Consider the following 21,416-nt stretch of genomic DNA (forward strand, 5'->3'; position numbering starts at 1 on the left):
AAATCTATAATTCATAAATGTATATGTTAAGTATGTTACATTAAAAAGCTTTTCAACTAATTGAGTAACTCCAAAGTTAAAGACAAATTAGATTAAAAAATCAACATTCTTTATACATATTTTTTTTAGAGCCTTTAGCGTAAACAGCAGAATACTAGTTCTCATAGGTATGTGCTGTGTCAGTTAATTAATTCTGACCTTTTGAACAAAATGTGTTACCACAGGGATCCCTGTCATTCGAAGACGTAACTGTGGAGTTCACCCAGGAGGAGTGGCCGTACCTGGGCCCCGCTCAGAGGGCCCTCTACAGAGATGTGATGCTGGAGAACTACAGCCACCTGGTCTCCGTAGGTGAGCAGACCTTACCATCTGACTCCCTCTGCAATACAATTCCTTTTTTTAACTTATCAAAGCACATGAACCTTCTATAGAGATTAGTGTTATTCAAGCTTTTGATTACATGGCCTAGGTAACTAAAACCTTTAGAGAAACAAGCAACGCTTGTGTCATTACTTTCCCATTGAAAGCAGCAAATGGTGCTTTCATTTTGCTGTTGCTGCTGCATCTTTCTCCACAGTCAGAAACTAGAAAGCCCATGGATCGGGTCTACATATCTCCTCAATTGTTGCGTTCACAGGGTATTGCATTACCAAACCCCAGGTGATCTTCAAGTTGGAGCAAGGGGAAGAGCTGTGGTCCTTAGAGGAAGAATTCCTAAACCAGAGGTACCCAGGTGAGTGAGCGCGGACAGAAGGAATCTCCAGGGGTAGTTAGACCTTAGAGGGAAGCACTTCAGACATTTGTTTTTCTTTTGAAACAGCTTTATTAAGATGTAAGTCACATATCACACAATTCATGCATTTAAGGTGTACAGTTCACTGGCTTTTAATATATTGATAGATATATGTAAACATCACTACAGTCAGTTTTCTTCACCGTTAGCTGTCACCTCCCTATGTCCTGTCCCCTCCAGCCCTAGCAACCATCGATCTTTCTGTGTCTATAGATTTGGCTATTCTGGACATTTCATACAAATGGAATTACACATTATATGTTCTTTTGTGATTGGATTCTTTCAGTTTCCATCACAAGGTTCATATTGTTAGGTGTATTAGTACTTCATTCTTTAATTACAAAATAATATTTAATTATGTGGATATACCACATTTGTTTGTTTATTCATCAGTCATTGGACACTTGGGATTCCACCTTTTGGCTATTATTGAGTAAAGCTGATATGATTCATTTACATACTTTTTGCGTGGCCATATGCTTTTGTTTCCCTTGAGTTCCTCGCTAGGACTGGAATTGCTGGGTTCTGTGTTAACTGTGGAATTGCCAGACTGTTTTCCTCACCTGCACCATTTTACGTTCCTACGACAGCCTGTGAGGGTTCCGATTCCTCCACATCTTCGGCAGCACTTATTATCTTACATTTCGATTTTAGCCGTAGTAGTGGATGTGAGAGGCTGTATCACTGAGGTGTTGATTTGCATTTCTGTGTTAGTCAGCTGGGCTGGCATAACACAATACCATAGCCTGGGTGGCTTAAATAACAGAAATTTATTTCTCACAGCTCTGGAGGCTGAAAGTCCAAGATCAGGGGACCAGCATGATTGATCTCTGGTGAGGTCTCTCGTCCTGTCTCACCATGTCCTCAGATGGCCTTTCCCCTGTGCACGCATGGACAGAGAAAGAGCTCTGGTGACTCTTCCTATTTTTATAAGGACTCCGGTTCTATAGAATTGGGGACCCATTTGTATTACCTCACATAGCCTTCATTACCTCCCTAAATGTCTCATCTCCAAATACAGTTCCATTGGGGGCTAGGGCTTCAAAATAAGAGTTTGGGGAAGACACAGTTTAGTCCATAACAATTTTCCTGATCACTAATGATGTTACACATCTTTTCTTGTGCTTATTGGCCTTTGTCTCAGCTACTAAAACAATTCGAGGAATTTCAGAAGTTTTGTTTTCAATGTAATTCCTCAAACAAAAAGTAAAATCATCTTAAATAAGTGTTCTTACTGAAACTTTGTTGTGCAGCCAGTGTTAAACAGGGTAAGAAAGACTGACATAAGTTAGATGAAGCATATTTCACAGTCACTAAACAGAAATGATTGGTTCATGCTTATTGGCTAAAAAGGATATCCCCAAACAAGTATCTTAGAAAGATTGTAATAAAAGAGTGGTAGAGTTATTAAGTCACTAAAAATAAAACAACTTAGGGTTTACTGTTCTGTTATCGCTCAGGTTTGAATTTCGGCAATATATTCATTAACTTAAAGAGGGCCCTCTAGTGCAATAGCACAGGTTAACGGGAGCCTGTAAACATTTGAAAGACTGCACCGAACTATGTGATATCAGTGATCATAAAACACAATGTAATGGATTTCTAAGAACTTAGAATTCACTTAACTAGGAGATTCTAATAGATAGTAAGTCTTCCATTAAGGATGTCGATACATTCTTGAAAACTGAATTTAAGTGAAATGACCTATAGTGAAACCACCTGTATCATAGGCTAATGGATATAAACAATGGTTAAATTCCTAGATCAAACACATCAGCAAACTTCTACATAAAGATCCAAAGCACTTCTAACATTAAACATTCATGTAAGTGAGAGCTATACATAGATTTAAGAAAGATTAATGATTATTTTCCAACCTGCTTGGAAAGGTGGCCGGATCCTATCCCGGCAGCTGGGGGCTGAAGGTTGGAACCCACCGTGGACAGGACGCCATTCCATCGTAGGGAGCATCACACACACCACTCTCAGTCAGACTGGGGGTAGCGTAAACACGCCACTTCACATAAGATACACATCTTGGGATGTGAGAGGAAGCCAGAGTACCCAGAGAAACCCCACACAGACATGGGGAGAAGGGGCCACTCAGCGCCGACACTGGCCCTGGCTGGGAATCAGTTTTTTTGTTGTCATCAGTGTTGTCACGAAACGATGTTTAATGAAAGGAAGTTACTTGAGGTCCTGCTGTACCTCATCTGATAAAGGAAGAAATACTGTGGATATTAAACATGTATGTCTATAGAGGCTATGAATGCTATTTGTATTAAAGTGAAATGTATTGTGTATGTGTATGCTGAAATCAAAGCACAAGCCATTCAAATTCCCACGGAATAATAAGATTGTATGAATATATTTTTAGTCTAAAAAGAAAACAGTAACCAACCCCAGCAAATTAGAATCACCACAGATATTCTCTCAACTTAGTTTGATAAATCTAGTAACTAATGATAAAATGAAGAAACGGAAAACTTTCAATATGGAAATGTAAAGAATTATCTCTTAAACAATGTATAGCAAAGGAAATCAATTCCAAAATTGCATGGCATTTATAAAATAAAAATAAATGTGTATTAGAAACCTTAAGATATAGCTAAATAAGTGAATAGAGATAAATTTGTAGTGTCATATTTATATTAATAGATTAAGTGAGAACAATAACAAAAGTATACTAAATAAAAGAAGAATATAAAAGTGAAATTAATAATAAACTGGAAAACATAGAAATTGTAGAGTGTTCTTAGAATAAAAAAGAATAAAATGGGTGAAACTTAGGTAACCTTAACAAAAGAAGCCCTTTTTATATAAAAAACTCAACTGGGTATGTATTTGTGAAGATTTAACGTAATGTCAAACTAAATCCCATCATAAAATAGAGTGAACTTACTCTGGCAGATATCAAGGATTTATGTAAAGCTCTGAGTAGTTAAGTAGTGTGCAGCTCGTGGTGGAATAGTGTAATAAATTAGCTAAACAGAAAAGAAAGCTGAGGAAAAAACGTGTTTCATAGACAATTGGTCTTCAACACATGGCACTAGCCCCACAGAGCAGTGGAGAAAGAATTGTGAGGTAACCTTATGGATGAGAACTAAAATATTGGATTCAGGTGGCTTAATGACCGGATTTTCAAAGCAAAACTGGAAATAGTCTATATGATGATAAAGAAACCATGCTCATAACTGTGCTTAGGGAAGGAATTAATAGGATATAAAAGAGGCTTAACCAGGGAAAAGATGGAGTAAATATATTCCTTCCTACTTAACCCACTAAATTCAGTTAATCATGTTGTACTCATAGTACATCTATACATGTTTGTGTGTATATATTACGTTGTTGCAAAAGTAATTGCAGTTTTTGCAGTTACTTTTGTACCCACCTAATATATATGGGAAGATTCTGAAAGATGGAAAGAAGAGTGAAGATGAGCAAGGGACTTTGGCACCTGATGAAACACTGGGTGCCAATAGGAGGCCTGTGGGGGCCTGATCTCTCTCACCCCTGCCCTGTGTTCAAGTGGCATCTTCTCCAACTCCTGGGTGTCAACAGACGTTTAGTGGGGAACCTGGACTTGTCTCCCGACTTGGCAGTAGTGAAGCTGCACCCCACTTCTGTTGGGGTGGTATGAGGAAGCTGGCTAAAACTGAACATCAATTTTCATAAAGCTCAATTCTTCAATTTTCTCTAAGGACCATGGTTTTGTTGTTCCGTCTAGAAACAATGGAACTCAAAGGAATACAGATTATTCCTACATTTTGCCCAGAAATTTTTAAATTTCACATTTTATCCTTTGTGATCTATTTGGTATTCAGTTTTATAGAAAATGTGAGGTATATGTCTAGTTTAAATTTTTGAGGAGGGAATCCAGTTATTGTACCCTCATGTGTTGAAAAGATTATCATTTTTTCATTGAACAGCATTTGCAAGATCTTAGAAAACAGATGGGAATGTTTGTATATTTCTGCCTATGTATATATTTTATATAATTCTGTGTCTTAGATTGTACATTTCTATGGAATCTCTATTCTTTTTTATTCATCTACATATCCTTATGCCAAGAGCACATTACCTACATTACAGTAGCTTATTAATTCTTGAAAAGGTAATGTGAGTCCACCAACTTTCATCTGTACAATCTTAAAATGAGCTTCTTGATATTTACAAAAAAAGCATGCTGGCCTTTCATTTGGGATTGCATTGAATCTATAGATCAAATTAAAGAGAATTGACATCTTAGCCTTCCAATCCATAAATAACATATACCTCTCCATTTATTTAGGATTTCCTTGATTTCTTTATGATTTATTTTCATCAGTAGTTTTCAGCATAGAGATACCGTGTGTGTGTGTGTGTGTGTATGTGTGTGTGTGTGTGTATTCATGTGCGCACATGTTGTATGTATGGTAAATTGTGTTTATTCGATTTCAGATTGCAGTGGATCATATTTGTATTGTGTTGGCTTCTGTATGTTGGCTTTGTATTTTGCTTTTGCTGAAAACACTTATCAGTTCAAGGAGCTTTTTTTAAAGATCTTTTGTGATTTTTCTGTGTAGACTTACTTTGTATCTTTTATTTTTGTTCTTGTCATGTTGCATTTGTAGAACTTCCATTTCCCTCTTAACTAGAAATGCTGAGAGTGAACATCCTTGTCTTTTTTCCCAGTCTTAGGGTGGAGGCAGTCAGTCTCACTCTTAAGTATGATGTTAGCAATAGGCTTTTTGTAGATTCCTTTTATTAGGTCAATGAATGGATTTTGAATTTAGTGCTATATTTTTGTTAATGTATATAATTGTATGGTTTTCATTCTTTCAGTTATTTATATGATGGATTACATGGATTAACTTTTGAATATTGCAACAGTTTGTATTCTTGGGCTAAATCCCACTTCATACTGATTTCTTTATTTTTATATATTGTTGTGTTCTTTAGGCTACTGTTTTTCAGTATTTTTACGTTTATATCATGAAGGATATTGCATTGGTCTGTAGGGTTTTCTTTTTCTTTTTTTCTTGAATTGTGTTTATTTGGTTTTGCTATGAGGGTAATTTAGAGCTTATAAAATGATTTAGGAAACATTCCCACATCTTGAATGTTCTCAAAGAAATTAAGTAAAAGTGGCATTATTTCTGATTTAAATATTTGGTAGAATTCACTAGTTGACACCATGTAGTCCTGGAGCTGCTTTTTGAACTACATAATTTTGAGCACATATTCAATTTCTTTAATAGATCTCTTTGGGTTGTTTCTTTCTGCCTGAGATATTTTGGTAGGTTTTTGTTTTTAGGAAATGTGTCCATTTCATGTAAATAGTCAAATTTATGGGCATAAGAGTTTCTCTTAATATTCTTTATTATCTCTTTAATGTCAGTTGTGTCAGCAGTTATATCCCGTCTTGCTTTTATTTCTGATATTGATCATATGTTTTCTCATTTTTTTCTGCGTTGGTTTTTATCATTTAAAAATAAATCTATTCAAAGGAGTAAGCTTTGGTTTGCTCAATTTTTCTCTGTTTTCAATTTCATTCTCTAATCCTTATTATTTCCTTCCTTTTATTTTAGATTTACCCTCTCTGTATATTTTCTTAAAGTAGAAGCTTATGGAACTAGTCAGAGGTCTTTTATTTCTAATGGGAAATATCTGAGCTATAAATTTATCTTGGAGTGATATTTCAGCTGCATGCTGCAGATTTCTATGTTTTGAACGGTTTTTATTTTCATTTACTTCAAAATATCTTTTTTTAATTAAAATTCATTGGGGTGACAATGGTTAGTAAAATTACATATGTTTCAAGTGTACAATTCTGTAATACATATATATACTACATATATATATATACGTATATACATATATATATGTGTGTGTGTGTATGTGTGTATGTATCACAATGTGTGTTTACCACCCAGAGTCAGTTCTCCTTCCAACACCATATATTTGACCCACTTTACCCTCTTCTTTCTCCCCCATCTTCCTACCACTAAACTATTCTGTGTATCTGAGTTTTTGTTTCTTTATTTGTTTGTCGTGTTCCCTTGTTGCCTTCAGATTTATAGCCCACATACATGTGAAGTCATATGATTCCTGACTTTTTCTGTCTGACTTATTTCGCATAGCATAATAATCTCTGCTTCCCTTGCTTTTGAGGTAAATTCATAAAATCCTTTTTGAACCCAAGGTCCATAAGTTTAGTACCTGTGCTCTTTTCTGTGCAGTTTATTGTTTCAGGTCTGATGTTTAGATCTTTGATCCATTTTGAGGTAATTTTGGTACACGGTGACAGATAGCAGTCCAGTTTCATTCTTTTGCATGTGGCTTCGCAGTTTTCCCAACACCATTTATTAAAGACGCTGTCTTTTCTCCATTGTAAGTTTTTGGCTCCTTTGTCAAAAGTTATCTGTCCATGTTTATGTGGGCTTATTTCTGGGTTCTCAATTCTATTCCATTGGTCTGTGTGTCCATTTTTCTGCCAATACCATGCTGTTTTGATTATTGTTGCCCTGTAGTACAAGGTGAAGTCAGGGAGTATGATACCTTCAGCATTATTTTTTCTTCGGATTGTTTTGGCTGTTGAGGGTCTTTTGTGATTCCATACAAATCTGATGATTTTTTTGTTCTATTTGTTTAAAAAACGCCATTGGGATTTTGATGGGGATTCCATTAAATCTACATATTGCTTTGGGGAATAAGGCCAGTTTAACTATGTTGATTCTTGCAATCCATGAACACGGAATGTCTTTCCATTTCTTTCCATCTTCTTCAGTTTCTTTAAACATGTCTTATAATTTTCAGTGTGTAGATCCTTTACGTCATTTGTTAAGTTTATTCTGTGGTGTATTATTCTTATTCTGTGGTGTATTATTCTTTTTGTTGCAATTGCAAAGGGAATTGTTTTTGTTTTTGTTTTTCTTTAAATTTCTTTTTCTGAGATTTCACTCTTAATATATAAGAATGCAATGGATTTTTGCATGTTGATTTTATAGCCAGCAAGTTTATTGTATTCATTTGTTGTTCTAATAGATTTTCCAGGAGTCTTTATGGTTTTTCACATAAAGCATCATGTCATCTGAAAAAATTGACAGTTAAACTTCTTCATTCCCAATTTGGATGCCTTTTATTTCTTTCTCTTGCCTGATTGCTCTGGCTGAGATTTCCAATACTATGTTGAATAACAGTGGTGATATGTGACAACCCTGTCTGTTCCTGAATGTAGAGTGAAGGGCCTCAGTTGTATACCATAAATTATGATATCAGCCGAGGGTTTGTCGTATATGGCCTGTATTATGTTAAGATATTTTTCCTCTATACCAATTTTATTGTTTCAAATGTAAATTGATGTTGTCTCTCGTCAAATGATTTTTCTGCATCTATGGATTTAATCATATGATTTTTATCTTTTATTTTGTTTTTGTGGTGTATTACATTGATCAATTTCTGTATGTTGAACCATCCTTGTGCTCCCCACCCACTTGATCATGATGTATATTGTTTTTAATGCATTGTTGTATTCGATTTGCTAGAGTTTTGTTTAGTATTTTTGCATCTGTAGTCGTCAGAGATATCGATTGATATGTAATTTACATTTCTAGTTTTATCTTTACTGGGTTTTGGTATCAGGGTAATGTTTGCCTCAAAATGAATTAGGAGGTATTGCCTCATCTTCATTTTTGGGGAAGAGTTTGAGGACAGGTGTAAATCCTCTGAATGTTTGGTGGAATTCACTAGTGAAGCCGTCTGTTCCTGGACTTTTACTTTTGGGAAGGTTTTAGATAACTGATTCAATTTCCTTACTGTTGATCAGTCTACTTAGATTTTACAATTCTTCCTGATTCAGTCTAAGGAGGCTACGTGTTTCTAAGAACTTGTCTATTTCTTCTATTAATTTTGAATTTGACGGCATATAGTCCTTCATAGTATTCTTGGATGATCCTTTGTATTTCTGTTACATCCATGGTAACTTCTCCTCTTTCATTTCTGATTTTCTTTGTGTCTTTTCTCTATTTATCTTAGTGAGTGTAACCAAGGGTTTGTCAATTTTATTAATCTTTTCAAAGAATCATTTTTGATGAATTTTATTTATCTTTTCAAAAAATCATTAAATTTTTTTGTCTTTTCTCTATTTCATTTAGTTCTGCTCTGATTTTTAATATTTCCTTCTGACTTTGGGTTTCATTTGTTCTTCTTTTTCTAGTTCTTTCAGGTGTAACATGAGGTTGTGTATCTGGGATTTTTCTTCTTTCTTGAGGTAGGCCTGTAGTGATATGAATTTCCTTCTTATTGCTGCTTTCGCTGCATCCCCAACTTGTTTTGGGGGTGGAGGGAAAAGACACTTGATTACTTTAATAACCTCAATTTAAAAAGCAACTCACATATATATTTTTAAAAGGGGGCTTTTTGAATTGATGGCCTGAAAGGTGAAGAGGTTTAATAGGATACTTAAAAGCTAATTACAGCCGGATTTAAGAAGCCCAGTGTTTGTTCAGATGACAATTTGAAAGAAAATGCTTCATATTAATGGAGTTAGCAGCTCTTTCATAAACTTGCAGCAATTAGAGCTCATTTCTTTAAGTTGTAAATTGCCACTTATTGCTCAATAAGTCAGCATTTGAGCTACTAAAGGATTGTTTTTAACTACTTAAATAAGCCTATTGAGTAATGGGAAATATACAGCTGAATTTAATTTATGCCATTTTAACAAACTCACCCAGCATCGGTCAAAATGTTTTGAAGTAACAATGCACATTACTGAAGTATTTCCAAGTCTTTGCTAGAGTTTTGTTCTTAAATGAAAGTGCAGGCTCTCTGGGCATTTTTTGCCTTCTATTACAAAAATTCTAGTGGGAAGATGGGGGTGCAAACCTGAGCAGCCCACTCCTTTGCCTTTCAGACTCTTGGCCTCCCTCCTTCTCTCCTTCTGGCAGCACCTGGTAAGATTTGGTCCAAAGCCGGCGTACCCATGGCCCTCTGCCAGGACCCTCGGATGCACTAGCTCCGTAGGACCCAGCACATAGAGGCCGCTTCCTGACAGACACATTGGGAGTTTAAGCAGTAAAGCTCCACGTTAGCTGGGTGTTCCCTGCTCAGCTTCGGAGCAAAGTCAGCGGTCCCTGGTGCAGGTCCCCCTGAGTCGCATAAACAGGCTTCAGTTGATTTTCAAACTTAAAAACACGAGACACCCATGGGACCTGCCTCCAGAATGAGGTGAGAGCTTGTCAGTTTCCCCCATCTACTCTACGAACGTTGTGACTGGAGTACCCTGAGATAGGCTTCTTTGGGAACTTTAAGTAAAATAACCCTTCTGGCCACCCTGAGGTCCCCCGGGACCTTCCAGAAGCCATGTCTCTTTCTGTTTTGCTGTGGGCCCACCACAGCATGGATCTCCCTGCAGCCGGCGGCGTGCCTTAGGGCGGGCAAGCCTCCCCGGGCAGCAGCACACAAGGAATCGTGCCTCTGTTGGTCCCAACCAACAACCTCACAGACATCCCGACTCGCTCTGCCCAAAGGCTATGATCACCTCGGCAGATAGAACAAAAGCTCGACTCATATGTATCCACGGTTGCCTTAAGCTGGAGTCTTCATCTCCCAAATTACAGTCTCCATGCCTTAGGTTAAGTGAGTTTGTGCGGAGGAGAGGCATGATTATTGACTAACGCTACTACTACGTAACAACAACAACAAAAAAAGCCAGGTCTGAACATGAGGCCATTATCAGTAATTTCTGAACCTCGTTTAGAAACCCAACTTGGTTGCATTTCAAGGGAATGCAATTCAGCTGGTCTGTTACGGCGTCAGCTGGTCTCCTTCTCAAGGGGAATTTCCACATCCTTTTACTCTAGTTTACACAGAAACATCTGATGGCTTTTCCAAAGCATGGCACTACTAGGACTGCTTATGTAATACCAACTCCACAGGGTCAGGGGCTGTCCTTTTCTCCTGATGTCCCCCTCCCCTGCCCCAATACTACACTAATAAAATCTGACACCAAAAGAATAAGAATGCTACAAGTAAGTCTTATTCCAAAGAGGCCGCTGTGGCCGTAACCATTCTCTGATGGACTCTTCTTAAAACTCTTTCCTCAACTTCACTAAGGTGTGTCCCTCCAGGAAAAGCTGCATCCCAATAAATTTGATAGGATGTGTTTTCATTCTCATTTGTTACTATGTATCTTTTGATCTCTCCTCTTATTTCTTCTTTGACCCAGTTGTTCTCTAAAAGCATGTTGTTTAATCTCCATACGTTTGGGGTTTCTCCTGCTATCTTTTTGCAGTTGATGTCCAATTTCAAAACCTTGTGATCAGAGAATATTCTCAGTATGATTTCAGTGTTCTTAAATGTGCTGAGGCTGGTTTTATGTCCCAATAGATGGTCTATCCTTGAGAATGTTCTGCGTACACTAGATGTTCTAGGTACACTAGACAGTCTGGTGTTCTAGGATGAAGTGCTCTATACATGTTAATTATGTCCATTTCATCTAGTGTGTTGTTTAGGGCTGATATTTCTTTATTTTCTATTTTATTGATTTATCCATAGCTGTCAAGGATGTATTTAGGTCCCCTAGTATAATTGTGTTTTGGTCAATTTCTCTCTTCAGTTCTGTTAATAGTTGCCTTGTATATTTTAGTGCTCCCTCATTGGGGGCATAAAGATTGATGACTGTTATGTCTTCTTGTTGTATTGTCCCCTTTATCATTATGAAATGTCCATCTTTGTCTCTTGTTACCTTTTCACCCTGAAGTCTGTTTCATCTGATATCAGTATGGGTGCACATGCTTTTGTCTGGTTACCATTTGCTTGGACTGTCAATTTCCACCCTTTCACTTTGAGTCTGTATTTGTCCTTGTAGCTGAGATGTGTCTCTTGGAGGCAACATATGGATAGGTTTTGTTTTTTGATCCAGTCTGCTACTCTGCTTATTTCTTGGTGAGTTCATTCCATTTACGTGTAGGGTGATGATTGATATATGAGGATTTCCTATCATTCTGTCTTTGATTTTCTGGTAAGACTGTGTCTCTCCATGGTTTCGTTGCCTTTTCGTTACTGTCTTGGTATTTCAGTGTGGTGATATTCTATGCTTTTTCCCTCTTTTTTTATGTTACATATTTCAGTTCTGGATTTTTATTTTTTTGAGTGTTTACTATTAAATTTACGTATTAGCAAGTTTCATACTTACAGTAGTCTTTTTTCTGCATCATGTGTCTTATCTCCATTCCCCTTTGTAGGTTCAGAGCTTTACACTGTCCCCTTTTATGTTTTTGTTGTTGCAAGTTATCCCTACTTAATACTGTTAGTTGATTTCTGAGTTGCAGTAGCAAGTTGTCTTTTATTCTTATTGCCTTTTTAATATATGTTTCTTTTTTACCATTTATGTTATATCTAAGTGTATAGTGCCCTGTTTTGTGCAGTGGTTACCATTTCCTACTTCTGTCTGTCTGTTCATAATACAACTCATTGTTTGGTATTCTTTTTTTGTTTGTTCGTTTCAGGACAAATTGTCTCTTTCAGTATTTCCTGTAATGTAGGTCGTGTATTGGAAATTTCCACAGCTTCTGTATGTCACAAAATGTCTTTATTCCTCCTTTATATCTAAAGGATGTCTTTGCTGGATATATTATTCTTGGGTCATAATTTCTTTCTTTCAATAGTTTGAATATTTGATTCCACTCCCTCCTGGCCTGTAGAGTTTCTGCTGAGAAACTCTCACGGGCTTTCTTGTGTAGGTTACTGTCCTCTTTTCCCTGGCTGCCTTGAGAATTCTTTCTTTGCCATCAATTTTTGACAACTTCAACACAATGAACCTTGGAGAAGGCCTGTTTGGGTTGAGGTAATTAGGTGTTCTATTTGTTTCTTGCATTCAAGGATCCAGATCTTTCCACAAGTTTGGGAAGTTCATGTCAACTGTTTGTTTGAATATACTCTCTGTTCCCTTCTCCCTTTCTTCTCCTTCTGGTATGCCCATTATTCTTCTGCTGCTCTTTCTGATAGAGTCAGAACGTTCTTGTAGAGGTCTTTCATTATTTTTAAATTCAAGTCTCTGTCTTCTTCCATCTGTGTCATTTACAGATTTCTATTTTCGGTGTCACTAATTTTTTTCCTCCATCTGGTGAGCTCTTATTACCTAAGCTGGCTATTTCATTCTTCATTTCTTTTCTTCAGTTTTTCATCTCCAGAATTTCTGTTTGGTTCTTTTATAAATTTTCAGTCTTTTGTGATGAAGTTCATTTTGTTCTTTGATTGTGTTTCTGAGTTCATTAGCCTGTCTGTGTTCTCCTGCATCTCGTTTTTTCAGAACTGCAATCTTGAATTCACTGTTATTTAAGTCACATATTTCCCTGTCTTTGAGTTCACTTTCTGGAGACTTCATTGTCTTTCTGAGCTGCCTTGGTACCTTGGTTGTTCATGGCAATTAATGAATTATTATTACACTTCCTGGGCATCTGCAGTTGATATAAGGAGGTCTTTCTTTTGCCTCCAGTAGGTGTTGGCAGAATGTTTTATTTTCTCTCTGATTGCAGCCTCTTATTTTCTCTCATGCTGTGGCATTATATTTTCTCTTGCACTGTTCTCGCTTCTCACATGATGGGGGGTTCCCTGGAAGGTGCGCTTTTCTGTGAGTGGGTCGCCTGGATCTCAGGGCACTGCCTCCATGGCGGAATGTGAAAGATAATAGCATGCTGAGCTTCTGGAGTCCGAGTGCTCCCCCTGCAGCCCGATGCAGAGCCTGTGTGTCTCTGTGGCTCTGGTTGCCCCACCTGTAATCCTCCTAGAAAGGTGGAGGTGGGGTGGGCTGTGAGAGGTGGCTAGTTCCTTTGTGGCTTTGAACAATGGTGACTACCAGCCCACAATTATCTTGCCCCTAGAGTTCCTTCCCTTTCACCAGGATTAGTTGTGCTGTGAGCCTGTACCTGCGGTGCTGCAGTTCTCAGGATTGTAGATATTCTGTTCTTTAATCTGAGACTTCTACTGTTTCTTCTGGAGCTTCTAATACTGGGAGGGTGGGGGAATGGCAAGCTCTGGGAGGGTTGGCAGGAGGAAGCCAGGCTCTGGGTCTTTGTTTTCTGTTTTCTGCCTGGTACTGAGGGCTTAAACCACCTTTCTCACCCTTCTGTATGAGTAGTCAGTCTTTGTTCTGAGGTCTCTGCTGCAAGTGCTGGGTTCAGCTGTGTTATATGCTGCTCCCTTAATCAGGACTGTGGGCCATAGTGGGTGCACTTGCAGGCCAAATTCTTTTCTCTCCTGAAACCCGCAGCAAGCTCTGGTCTGCATTGTGTGACCTGCGACCCACATCCTAGTAGCACTTCCTCCTTCCCTTCTCCCCTGCTCACACATTTGCCCTCCTTCAGGTGATTTGATTTGTGGATCTCTCAGATGTGCCTGTGTGCTGCACAGGGAATCTTTTGTTGAATTATTGCTGTTCAATTTGTTGTATCTTCCGGGGGAGATTTCAGGAAGCACTCCTCACGCTGCCATTTCTTTGAGGTAATGCCCCTCAAAATATCTTAAGGTTCTTCTGTGAGACGTCCCCTTTGACTAATGGTTTAAGTGGAATTGTATAAATATAGAATTATCTTGCATTTTTCCAGATAACTTGGTGTTGCTGATTTTTAGTATACTTTCTCTATGGCTTGAGGTTACACTATATGATTTTTGTTGTTTATAATTGTAAAATGTTTTCTTAACAGCCCAGAATGTGGTCTGTCCTGATGAACAATGTATGTACATTTTAATATAATTTGAATTCAGCTCATTTTTTAATATATTGTGTCTTTGGCTTTTGAAGGTATGGTTTTCACAAGTGCTGCTTTATCTCTTCTAACTGTAGTGTGGGGCCTACCGTGTCTTCCTGCCTGTTTTCTTTTTTCTGGGCTTCTTTCTTTCCTTCTTTTGTTCTCCTATGAGTTGTGCACGAGTGCCGTAAATGAACAGATTTGTTCTTCCCATGCAGATTTCATAGAGTACTTAGGAATATGTTTCCAGGTGGAATTTTGTCAGTAGCTGCTATGACCAACTCCCAGAATATCTTATGAATGGAAATTTCTCAGGATTCTTCATAATCTTTCGTATGAGGTCTTGGTTTGGCCCAAGGAAAATTTTGCAAGTGGGTAGAAATTCTTTATATCTGTAGTAGAACCACTGGGAAGAGTTTCTTTCTTTCTTTTTTTTTTTTTGTATTTTTTGGGGTGGTTGTGGGGAAAGGGGTTTGAGTGTGATGAGTATTGTGAAAAAGTATTTCTGTTCTGTTAGATCACCTTTTTCTGATATCTTTGTCTAGAAGATACAGTATTTTCGTGGAGCTCTTTTGTGTTTGCCTCTTCTTGGCTTGGATTACAGGCTTCTCCAGCACTTGAGTACCCCCATATAAGATATATGGGAAGTAGAAAGAAAATCTTGGAATTCTCTTCGATGTCATTTCTTAAGTCCAAGAGTTCACCATCTTTCCATTTTGTAGCATCTTTATTTGTTTGTTAATTTTTTCCAGGGATTTCCATTTGAAAGGGGAAGGACCTGGGTAGAATGGGGCCGCTCCATCTTGGCCAGGAGTGGAACTAAACACACACCTATGTTTGTGTGTTTGTTTGTTTTAAGCAACATGGATGAAGGGGGAGAGAGAGAGGGATACTGACTGTACCTGTTTTTCTCTCTGTGTGCATGAATTATTAATTTTGGAAGCATGACCAGAAACCATACAATACATGATAAAACATGGCTATAAGCTCCTCTAGGTAAGAAATGTAAGATTCATACGATGTTTTCCATTTTTGTCATTTTAGGACATTACAGAGTTGATGTCCACATTGCAGGGAACCAGGAAGAACAAGACAAACCTCTGTGGCAAGTAGCATTCAACAAAACATTGAGTAAACAAGGTCAGAAAGTTATAGAAAAACCAATTAATCTGGATATAACACCAGAATTTTCAGGAAAAACGCCATGCAAATGTGACTCACGTAGAATGAATTTGCCACAAGTTTCCGAATTAATTGTTAATGGTAGAAACTGTTCAAGAAAGAAGACTGATTACATGAATGTATGTGAAAAGTTGCAGCTTGATATTAAACATGAGACAACTCATACTGGAGAGCGGTCGTACAAATATAATAAAAATGTGAACGTAGTCAGTCATAAGGAATATCATCAGAAATTTCAAAGTCTGGAGCAGCCTTTTGAATGTAATGAACTTGGAAAAGTTTTACATGATGAGACTGTTGTCTGTGTTACAACACAGAGTTGTCTAACAGGAGAGGAGTCCTGTCAGTGTGATGAATTTAGGAAAAACGGTGATAAATCAACTGTGTTTAACCAAAAGAGAGCTGGCACGAGAGACGAATGCTTTGATATTAATGAATGTGAGAGGTCCTGTGACAAAAATACCATTGTGGAATTCAGTAAAGATTGCAGGGCTATGATAAACTATGAATGTAATGAAACTGGAAGTAACTTCAACAAGAATTCACTCTGCACTCAACCTCAGCAAACTGTCATAAGACAGGGTGATTTTGAATGGAGTAAATGTGAAGAAAATATGAGCCAGAGCTCATTCCATCTAGTACATCAGAAGATACAAACTGGAGAGAAGTTCTGTGTTTCTAATGGACGTACAAATACCTTCTGCCAGGAATTTGACTTTACAATACATCAGAGAACTCAAACAGTAGAGAAATTCTACCATTGTGGTAAATATGAGGAATACTCATGTGAAAACTCACTTCTCAGTGTACATCAGGAGAGTGACACGGGAGAGATGTCATTTGAAAATAATGAATGCAACAAATCCTTTTATAAGAAAGCACACATTCGGCATCAAAGGACCCGCTCAGGGGAGAAAATGCATGAATGTCAGGAAAGGAGGAAATCCTTTTGTTTAAATTTAAACACTATTCATTGTCCTACTACTCATATGGCAGTCAATCTCTGTGAATGTAATGAATGTAGGAAAACTTCCTGTCAGCCGTCAAACCTCAGTGAACATCTCACAGTTCACACAAGGAAAAAACCTTACGATAACAACAATGCATTTGGGAAATCTTTCAAGAAATCTGTCCTTTTAGTACACCAGAGAACACTCACTGAGGTGAAACGCTATCAAAGTAAAAAATGTGGGAAGTCATTCTCCAAGATGAAACAGCTGAAAGAACATCAGAGAATTCACACCGGAGAGGAACCTAATGAAAGTAATGAATGTGGGAAAACTTTTGCCCAAAATTCAGTCCTTAGAAAACATCAGAGGATTCACACTGGGGATAAATCCTATGAATGTAATGAATGTGGGAAAACTTTCTCCCAAAGGACAAACCTGTATGTACATCAGAGAATTCACACAGGGGAGAAACCCTATGAATGTAAAGAATGTGATAAAACTTTTGCCCAAAATTCAGCCCTTAAATTACATCAGAGAATTCACACAGGGGAGAAACCCTATGAATGTAATGAATGTGGGAAAACTTTCTCCCGAAGGACAAACCTGTCTGTACATCAGAGAATTCACACAGGGGAGAAACCCTATGAATGTAAAGAATGTGATAAAACTTTTGCCCAAAATTCAGCCCTTAAATTACATCAGAGAATTCACACAGGGGAGAAACCCTATGAATGTAAAGAATGTGGTAAAACTTTTCCCCAAAATTCAGTCCTTAGAGTACATCAGAGGATTCACACAGGGGAGAAACCCTATGAATGTAAAGAATGTGATAAAACTTTTGCCCAAAATTCAGCCCTTAAATACCATCAGAGAATTCACACAGGGGTGAAACCCTATGAATGTAAGGAATGTGGGAAAACTTTCTTCCGAAAGGAACACCTGTGTGTACATCAGAGAATTCACACAGGGGAGAAACCTTACAGATGTAATGAATGTGGAAAAACTTTTGCTGATTCTTCAACCCATAGGGTACACCAGAGAATTCACACAGGGGAGAAACCTTATGCATGTAATGAATGTGGGAAAACTTTTACCCAAAGGACACACCTGTGTGAACATCAGAGAATTCACACAGGGGAGAAACCTTACAGATGTAATGAATGTGGGAAAAGTTGTGCTAACTATTCAACCCTCTGGATACACCAGAGAATTCACACAGGGGAGAAACCCTATGAATGTAATGAATGTGGGAAATCTTTCTCCCAAAGGAGAATCCTGTATGAACATCAGAGAATTCACACAGGGGAGAAACGCTATGAATGTAGTGAATGTGGGAAATGTTTCTCCCGAAGGACATACCTGTGTGAACACCGGAGAATTCACACGGGTGAGAAACCCTATGAATGTAATGAATGTGGGAAAAATTTCTCCCGAAAGGCAATCCTGTGTGCACATCAGAAAATTCACAGAGGGGAGAAACCCTATGAATGTAAAGAATGTGGAAAAACTTTCTCCCAAAGGACACAGTTGCGTGTACATCAGAGAATTCACACAGGGCAGAAACCCTATGAATGTAATGAATGTGGGAAAACTTTTGCCCATAGTTCAAGCCTTAAATTGCATCAGAGAAATCACACAGGGGAGAAACCTTACAAATGTCATGAATGTGGGAAAAGTTATGCTTGCTATTCACACCTCAGGGAACACCAGAGAATTCACCAGAGAATTCACACGGAGAAACCCTATGAATGTAAGGAATGTGGGAAATCTTTCTCCCAAAGGAGAAACCTGTGTGTACATCAGAGAAGTCACACAGGGGAGAAACCCTATGAATGTAGTGAATGTGGGAAAACTTTTGCCCACCGTTCAAGCCTTAGTGCACATCAGAAACTTCACACAGGGGAGAAACCCTATGAATGTAGTGACTGTGGGAAAAGTTTCTCCCGTAGGACACAGCTGTGTGCACATCAGAGAATTCACACAGGTGAGAAACCCTATGAATGTAAAGAATGTGGGAAAACTTTCTCCCGAAAGACACAGTTATGTGTACATCAGAGGATTCACACAGGGGAGAAACCCTATGAATGTAATGAATGTGGGAAAGCTTTTTCCCATAATGCAAACCTTAGAATACATCAGAGAATTCACACAGGGGAGAAACCCTATGAATGTAATGAATGTGGGAAAACTTTTGCCCAAGATTCAGGCCTCAAACAACATCAGAGAATACACAGACGGCAGAAACCTTAAGGATGTCATGAATGTAGGAAAACTTTTGCTGATAATTCAACCCTCAACGTACACCAGAGAATTTACACATGGGAGAAACCATATGATTGAGTGAATGTGGGAAAACTTTTGTCGCTAAGACAGCTCTTAAAGTACATCACAACAGAATGCACAGCAGAGAATGTCGAGTATCCCAAAGGAAATCCTGACACTGAGACACTGAAGAAGCTTATGACACATAGACTAGCAATTTTTTTTCCTTTAGCTATTTCTTTTTGTGCTAGGTACATAGCTTGTGTAAATTTCCCAGTCCAGGTGGGTCTGTTCATGGAATATGATGCTATTGATTTAAAACTGTCCTTAAAATCTCACTTTATGTTTCTGCTGTCTGTGTTATACTTGAAGGGAGAAATTTCCATGGCAAACTTGGATCCTGTGTATTCAGCATAGCACCCAAGTTTAAGGAAGCTAGAACCTGAATAATTGGGTGAAAGAGAATTGCCCACTAACAGATCTTCACCAGTTTTTTGTTTGTTTAAGCAAGAATTAAGTTTGTACTGTGTAGAGCTGTTACAGATTTGTGTCTGTTGGTCAGATGCATATAGTTTAGGCAACTCTGTTAGAGTGCGATGAAATGCTGTAAATATAATAAAATCTCAGAAGACCTGTCAGAACTCAACCTATCATTGTACATCAGAGACTACACATGAAGAAGAGGACTTCTGTCAAATGTCCTGAATAATCAGACGACTTCATTAAAAATCAGATATCTGAAGGAAAACCATAAAAGCCTTTACCATCAATTGAATTTCATTAAACATGAAATAAAATCTTATACTGTGATAATTTTTGAATGTGTACTGAAATTGCATGAGATTTTTTCCTGGGTAAATGCATGTTTCAAACTTGATAAATTCTTCACCGAGAAGTGATGTACCGAGACTTGTGATTTATATGTAATATTAAATTTATAGACAATATAGAAGAGAATATTCACCTATATACAAACACTGGAATGTGAAGTTTTAAAGATGGAAGAATAACGTCAACTCTGGAGAACACCAATAAATGTGACTGAGCTATGTGGTACATCTGTATGAGTATGTAATGGAGCTTTCATTACTGCTTATAGTACGAGGCAGTAGCTGAAACTGCTCTGGACCTGTTCTGTTTCCTTTTCTGAGTGACAGTCCATATGCTGCTTCTGTTGGCTTCTGTCAGCTTGATGCTGTTTGACTTTGGACAGCCTGCTATTTTTGAATATTGTTCTGGTGCCGAATTTCTGGGTCCTTGTCGATTTATGAGATTTGCCAAGGTTTCTTTGTGTGTGTGTGTGTGTGTGTGTGTGTGTGTGCACATGCATGCGTTCATTTTTGTAGTGGATTGATTCTTACATGCTCTTTTGACCTTCATTTTATGCCATTTATGGTTCATTTTGCGCTGAGTAATTAAAAAGCAAGTCTTCTTAGCCCTCTTGTTTGCATGTAGCCTGAGCATCCCGTCTGGGATCTTTTCCCAAACCCATGGTGCTTGCTCGCACTGCAGCATTGCAAATGAATTAATTTCTACCCTTCTTGAATAGCAGCGTTTAGAATTGGAACAAAATCAGGGCTACTTTTGTGTCAGAAGCACTAAATTGGTATTAGAAAATGCTCACATTTTGGGCAAACTATTTCCTTACCCAAGGAAATATTTGGTCAATCTGTCATCCTTTCAGGCTATATCATTTGGTCAGCACAAAGAAAGAAGTAACTGAAATTGTCATTTTTAAAACTTGGACCACTATAAACTTCTCTGAACCCTAAGCATGTTGCTTTCTGCAAGTATGATCTGATAGATCGAGCATGTCGAAAATACTCAAATCACTTGATTCCTTGAGTAAGTTTTCTGCTCCCCATCTTGTGTTGACATTGTGTGAGGGAAAATGATGGTATAATTTTAGCGCTAAGTGGAGGACAATTATTTCTTTTATACTGGCAATTAACTTAGTGACTTCCCTGCCAAAGAAAGCCAGGAGTAAGAGCCCAAAGCCGCATGAAGGCTGTATCATGAGATCTCCAGAGCTGGTGAAGCAGGGACTGAGCCAGCACGCCTTCCGGCTGGAGAGTTCTAGCAGCTAAGAGAATATTTTTGCCTCTCCTCAGTTTCTTGACACCTTCGTACTCATGAGCTTATTGCACAACCAAAAGGGAAGTGAAAGTCAAAAGGTATCTGTACGTGCTTGAGTTTTTAGAAAATTCTTAATTTATAGGAAACTAAAGGAAATGATCTAAACTGGAGTACATTTTTTTAAAGTTTTGCTTTTGTTTGGCATAGATGCAGATTTAAAGAAGTTACAGCAGTAATTGCAATTAATTTGTCACACAGTTTCCCTTGTTAATGTTTTTTATTGCACTAGTACATTTGTCTTAACTAACATTGATACATTATTAACTAAACACATTTTTGGGGGGTTTTCTAGTTTTTCTCTAGTGTTTTAGTATTCCAAGATTTCATCCACTATTCCATATTACACTTAATTGTCATATCTCC

General features: G+C 37.9%; 1 protein-coding gene across 1 annotated transcript; it reads left to right on the forward strand.

Moving 5' to 3' along the window:
- The first annotated feature begins 53 nt into the window (after positions 1-53).
- Positions 54-19,973, forward strand: LOC109439996 (uncharacterized). The gene is given in 4 exon segments (XM_074334781.1): positions 54-351; positions 638-733; positions 15,568-18,887; positions 18,889-19,973. Coding segments are annotated over 4 exon segments (3,561 nt in total). The 5' UTR covers positions 54-317; the 3' UTR covers positions 19,000-19,973.
- Positions 19,974-21,416: the final 1,443 nt, after the last annotated feature.

The sequence above is a fragment of the Rhinolophus sinicus genome, linkage group LG01, assembly GCF_036562045.2.
Source record: "Rhinolophus sinicus isolate RSC01 linkage group LG01, ASM3656204v1, whole genome shotgun sequence".
Lineage (NCBI taxonomy): Eukaryota > Metazoa > Chordata > Mammalia > Chiroptera > Rhinolophidae > Rhinolophus > Rhinolophus sinicus.